At 37.4% G+C, this 6,749-nt stretch overlaps 1 protein-coding gene across 2 annotated transcripts; it reads left to right on the top strand.

Moving 5' to 3' along the window:
• Positions 1–3,052: 3,052 nt before the first annotated feature.
• Positions 3,053–6,234, top strand: LOC144442619 (heparan sulfate glucosamine 3-O-sulfotransferase 1-like). 2 transcript variants are annotated; one of them, XM_078131998.1, is made up of 2 exons: positions 3,053–3,191; positions 4,783–6,234. In XM_078131998.1, the coding sequence occupies exon 2, from the start codon at positions 4,868–4,870 to the stop codon at positions 6,128–6,130; it is 1,263 nt and encodes a 420-aa protein (XP_077988124.1). In that variant the 5' UTR covers positions 3,053–3,191; positions 4,783–4,867; the 3' UTR covers positions 6,131–6,234. The 2 variants fall into 2 exon arrangements, with proteins under 2 accessions (XP_077988124.1, XP_077988125.1); XM_078131999.1 differs by lacking the exon at positions 3,053–3,191 and adding an exon at positions 3,600–3,714.
• Positions 6,235–6,749: the final 515 nt, after the last annotated feature.

Raw genomic sequence — 6,749 nt, forward strand, 5'->3', positions numbered from 1 at the left:
ATATTATCTATACTCCCGGTCTATACTATAGTAGAACGAAAATAACACTACATATTACTGTGATTATCTAACAATACACTGGTATCGAATCATTGAAAGCTTTACACCACCACGGTGTTTTTCCTTATTGACTAGCCAATATGAATGAAGGCAGTGCAGTGCTCATGCTCTTCGAATTCCATTGGGTCATGAGTTGTGTGCCAGATTATGATCACGCCCCCTTGCGGTCAGACGATACCCTATTGACATACGCTTTGTCGCCACACTTATATGTATTTACACCACTGATAACATTTTTTTGAAATTGTGATTTCGAAAGGTCACGTAAATTATTCTAAATATAGCTGATAAGCTCAGATTTACATCTATAATATTGATATCAACTGTGTAGAGGGCACGTGGTGCTATTTTTGCCACTCGGTACGATTCTGAACACCCCCGGTCTGAGCAGTGGTATATAAAGCGATCCATGAGTGATCGGGTCACCATAAACGTGCGAGTCTCGTGACTTTTGTCTTCATTTATTTGTCTTTTTCTGTTTTCATACCGCAGTCCATTTACTCTGTAACGGCAAAAGAGAGGTGCGTTCTTACAGCTGCTTCTCCTAGCAAGTAAGTATATGATTGTAAGCTTGAAATGTTTTCATACTCGTGTCATTAATTCGATCTTCAAGTTCTAATAGATTTTGATTTCCGTTGTATCCGCTAACTTTGATGATTAATGACAACGAACTTTGCAAGCTGACCTTTTTTTTAAAAAAATAGGGCAAAACGATCTGGACTGTTGCATTTCAAATAGTTTCATAATTAATTGTTCGCGAACACAATTTACAAACACAGGGAGATCTAACTGAGTACATACAAGATTCTCTGAACCGCGAAAATTCAATCCTTTGATTCTAACATTGATAATTCGGAACTCAATAATGTAAACTTCTGTCTGATATTTCGAACACGGTTAGCTTTTTCTTATTCTAAATCTCACATCACAAATCGTGACAGTTCATGCATGTTAATTCTGATTCTTCGAATATCATTCATTCATTGACCCATTGATTGATTGATTGATTGATTGATTGATTGATTGATTGATTGATTGATTGATTGATTGATTGAAGCGTTCATTCATTGTTCATTCATTCATTCATTCATTCATTCATTCATTCATTCATTCATTCATTCATTCATTCATTCATTCATTCATTCATTCATTCATTAGTGCCTGCAGGTATGCATATTTGACGAATATCAAATAAGGTATAGCCATTTATCACGATAGAGAGACAGTGGTCTAGCACAGATCCTGGAGTGACAATTATATAAGGGTCGCACTGGAGAAAATCGTCTATGAGTACTATATATATCCTTCAGGGAAATACCGCTTCCCGTGGATGTCTACATTTTTATCTTTTGCTTTTGGTTTGTACGAACTGTACTTCTTATTACACTACTGTTCTTCTCCAATCCAGGTCAACTTGTCACCAATCCCATGTAGTATATGATCTTATCACCCTACCATACGGTGCGTGATCGAGCAAAGAAGTAAAGTACTTTGACAACATTGGTACTCGGTGATATTCAGACTTTGACAAATCAAAGTAAAACAACTTCTGTTAACTTTAATTAAAACGAAGTTGATGAATACATCGTTCTTATACATATTCTGGTATCTTACTTGTATTTATCCCCAAATTATTTGCGATTTTGTGTCAAATTTTGGGGCAAAATGCAAATGAGGTCCACGAGAAAACCTGCTAGCGAAGAACCACAGCAAAGGCAGTCGCATGATCTATCTATCTATCTATCTATCTATCTATCTATCTATCTATCTATCTATCTATCTATCTATCTATCTATCTATCTATCTATCTATCTATCTATCTATCTATCTGCCTGCCTGCCTGCCTGCCTGTCTGTCTGTCTGTCTGTCTGTCTGTCTGTCTGTCCGTCCCTCCGTATGTATGTATGTATGTATGTATGTATGTATGTATGTATGTATGTATGTATGTATGTATGTATGTATGTATGTATGTATGTATGTATGTATGTATGTATGTATGTATGTATGTATGTATGTATTTATTTATTCCTGCCTGCATGCCTACTGACTGTCTGTCTGCCTGTCTGTCTGTCTGTCTAGTCTGTCTGTTTACCTACCTACCAAACCACCTACCTACCTACCCACTTACCTACCTACCTACACACCCATCTATCTATCTACAAAATAGATCACACATCGTTGATAAGAACTATTAAATGAACATGGGAGCTGAATTTGGTGACGTTTCAGTTGTCTATTTTTAGAGTTGTTTTTCAAATGTATCAAACACGATAACTTTCAAATAAAAGAAAAGTTCATGGAATAACATGTAACATTCAAATATCTTGATGTCTAGTTTCTTATATTTGGAATGGACAGTAATGACGTCATGATTGACACATGCAAGGAGATTTCCAACAGTGAATGGAGAAATGTCTCCGGTGTGAGAATAATTTTATATTCCTAGAATGTTCTTCTATGCACAACTATGTTTTGATAAGCAAAAATTCAACCTATAAATAGAAAAGACCCAACTGGAATTTTCAAGGTTTTGAGAAACTCAAAGGTAGCTCACAATATGTTGCTATTTTTATTTTTATTTTTAAAACAAGATAAAAAGATAAACTTAATAACTTTAGTTGTTTTTAAAAGATAAAAGGGGGACGAAATCTTGGAGAAAACAACTAAAAATACCCCCCCCCAAGAAAGAAAGAAAGAAAGAATGAATGAATGAATGAATGGATGGATGAATGAATGGATGGATGAATGGATGAATGAATGAATGGATGAATGAATGAATGAATGAATGAATGAATGAATGAATGAATGAATGAATGAATGAATGAATGAATGAATGAATGAATGAATGAAGAATTCACAGCCAACTACTCCTGAATTTTTATCCTTGCGAAATGATCATAGTGATCCTATGTTCCTGTAATCCAATGTCGTGCTTCAAGTGACACAAGTAGTGCGCCCTCTAACAGGACAATCACTGCAATAACAAACAAGATGGCTGCGTTCAGTTGAAAGCCTACACTGACACCGTACGGAAGAAGCAAAACGCTGGATAGGCGAAAACTGTTGTTGTTACACAGTGTCTGACCGGAGATTTATACATTTTATCAACAGTGTGTCTGTCTACAAGTCCAGTAAGTAAATTAAATCAGCTGAGTGGCCATTTTCAAAGAAAATCCACAGAGACATGTCCTGCCATGCCTTGTACTAGTAACTACTACTACTAATACTATAACTTAGGTGTGTCCCATAGATATGGTGTTACTAATATTAGTAATAATACTGTCAAAAAGCTACCAACACCAAGACAAGTTTGTGGGTTACTTTCCAATCAAATATTCACTGCACACAAAATCCTGGTATTACTATAAACATGAGAAATACACGTAGTACACAGCAGTGATGCTATCACCAAGACGAGACTATGTCCCTCCTGATTTGGTCTCGTCCGATCCTGCTTGCATTTAAGTCGTCCCTTCCTTTTCGGAAATGCGCACACCGTCTGCGTCTGCATTACCCACAAGTCAAATCAACGTCATGCATAGAATCTATTGGGAAGGTTCATAGATTCTTTAATATAAAGAACAAAGGCGAGGCTGGTTTTTATTGTGGCTGTATTCGGAGACTTCGTGCCGAGGGGGACCAAGGCCAAGACAAGTAATTTTCACCAATCTTCCTCTCTAAAATAGATTTATAAAGTTAGTAGAGTGAGGCCTGCTGTACATGTACTTTGTGTGGGGCGTTATGTGTGAGATATTGCATGTCGATTAATTTTGAGGTGGTGTCCATAATATCATGGATCTCCCCTAATACACCTTTGCTTGATAATTTCAATCTCCGATGAACGACAGAGGGACTGTGAGAACACAAAGGTAGGAATGGTATACTCATGCCATTACTAACAGACTTATCAATAGGCACCTACATTTTGTAGTCTCTCCCTGATTAGTGTTTTCACAAAGAAAAAAATTCAACAATTGAGTCAACCTGTAAATTAGACAAAACAGTGATGTTGGTTGTATGGTATAAAATACTAGTAAACTAGGAAAATCACAAAGGTTACCAGGTCAGCATGTGACTTTTCAACATCAGTGCAATGTCTTCCTGCTACCAGAACCTTCTGGGTCTTTTAAGAATTTGTTTTACTGTTTATATATATACCGATATATATTTATAATCGGAGTGTATTGTGCCACCACCCGCGATATTTCTTGTCGCTGAACATTTCCCAACAAATAAATCATACAGAACTCTTCAAATGCTTCAATTTTACCTCAAAACACCAAATGGAAACCTGTTATTTCATTTCTCGTGCAGCACACAACCACTCAAAAAGTCTCTGTAACGACAGTCATTTGGCCAGACATGTACCGGTGTCATGTGTACGTGTATGCATAATAACGCTGACACTTATGACACTGCCGCTATGGAGACTTTTGTGAGTGGTTGTGTGCTGCACGAGAATTGAAATAAGAGGTTTCCATTTGGTGTTTTGAGGTAAAATTGAAGCATTTGAAGAGTTCTGTATGATTTATTTGTTGGGAAATGTTCAGCAACGAGAAATATCGTGGGCCGGGGTATCATGGGTGGTGGCACTAGCCGTTTCAGTGAGGAACAGCTAGTGCCACCGCAGTGGAAGTAATGTCTCTAGTGAGTGCCGACTACTGATACCGGGGTGGTACTAGACTCAGCCATATATAATATATATTTATTTGTTCTTTTCAGTGACCCAACACAAAAGGAAGATTCACGAAAACAAGGACACCTGGAATGGACTACCCCTTGAAAATGAACTTTGACCTTTTGTGATATGAATTTTACCAGTGTGTTAAGTGGCCCAGACAGGCGTCTTATCATATCAATGTCTGAAAAACCAGTAACGAAAGCGTACTGCATGAAGACATGTGTTTTCATTTTGGCTGCAATGATAGTCGTTTTGTTTTGTGTCTGGAGGTTCTATGACATGAAATTACCCACAACAACACCTCGGACAGGATATCACTTGAAAGTACATCATGATAGAGTCAGGAAGAAAGTACATCATGTTAGAGACAGGAAGAATGGAGATACCACGGCAGAAATGACGAACAGCTTTGATGAAATGGACAGTTTTCGTTATAGCAATTTATTTGATATCCATTCTGGTAATGCAAAGTTAAATGGGGTCAAGGGTCGTTCACATGGCAGCAAAAGTCATCATAATGAGGAATCCAGAAAACGATTACCTAACGTCATAATTGCGGGTATTAAAAAATGCGGCACAGGTCCAGTGCGTTCTTTCTTGAAATTTCACCCCTCGGTTGTCGTCAATGACACGGAAGTTCATTACTTTGACCGCCATTATTCAGAAGGCTTAACATGGTACATTAATCAAATGCCAGAGTCCCAAGAAAATCAACTTACAATAGAAAAAACACCGAGATATTTTGTAGAGCCAGCTGTCCCACGTCAAATTTACGAAGACGTTTCCCCACAGACTAAAATGATTTTTGTCGCCTGTGAACCAGTACATCGCGCTGTGTCTGATTATTTACATATTTACAAACACACAAGGAAAGCTTTACAAGTATTACAATCATTACCATCTGACGCACCACTGTATATCACTCAAAATGAACGCCTTAAACGTTATAGACGAGAACATTATGACATAAATGACACCTTTGAGTCAACCGTCTTAGATAACCATGGCAACATTAATGAGAAAAGCGCTATCATTCAAATAGGTAAATACGTCTCGTATCTACCAAATTGGTTTAAGTATTTTCCTCGTGATCAAATCCATGTTGTGGATGGTGAGCACTTTAAAACAGACCCAGCGGGAGAATTATGCAAAATTGAAAAGTTCTTAAATGTTGAGCCTTATTTTAGAAGTGATTCATTTTATTTTGATGATGAGAAGGGATTCTACTGTCTGTCCAAGCCATATCATTATTGTCTTGGTAAGAATAAAGGGCGTGAACACCCAACAGTTGACAAGAGAGTCCTTGATATTTTAGCCGATTACTACCAACCATACAATGAGGAGTTTTCAAGATTACTTGATCAGAATTTCTCTTGGATTAACTCATGAGGGATGGACATTGTTTTGTTAAATGAGGAAATAAGGAAATATATGCAATATGAACCCCCCCCCCCACCCCAGGAATCTGTATTCAATGGGTCACTGTTGCAATCTAGTGAGCTCTTAGCTTTCTACGTCAAGAAATGAAGTTATTTTTTGTGACAGAACTTCTATAGTGCATTGTTTGGATGGATAGATGTTTGTGCGCTCATGCATGTGTGTGTGTGTGTGTGTGTGTGTATGTATGTGTGTGTGTGTATGTATGTATGTATGTATGTATGTATGTATGTATGTATGTGTTTATATATCATGGTGTGTTACACCCCTCTAAATTTGTTATTTATGTAACGAGCACCACCAGTAATCACAATGTGTCTTTGTATGTATTTACAACATGCTTTATATTGTATTGTATTGTATGATAAATAACGAGTATAAAGTTGGCGTCAGATTCAGATTCAGATTCAGCTAGCGTCATATTGAGCGTCAGATTCAGCGTCAGATAGCCTCAGATCCGAAGACACCCGACGGACTCAATCAAACCTGAAATAATACCGTTGAGACTACAGGGAAAGATTCTGCTTCACAACCTTTTGATGGAAGATGGAATGTCTCTGCTTGACAATTT

The sequence above is a fragment of the Glandiceps talaboti genome, chromosome 11 (assembly GCF_964340395.1).
Source record: "Glandiceps talaboti chromosome 11, keGlaTala1.1, whole genome shotgun sequence".
In the NCBI taxonomy this organism is placed as follows: domain Eukaryota; kingdom Metazoa; phylum Hemichordata; class Enteropneusta; family Spengelidae; genus Glandiceps; species Glandiceps talaboti.

Coding starts and splice junctions, on each gene's coding strand:
- LOC144442619 (XM_078131998.1), top strand. CDS start 4,868: ATGAATTTTACCAGTGTGTTAAGTGGCCCAGACAGGCGTCTTATCATA.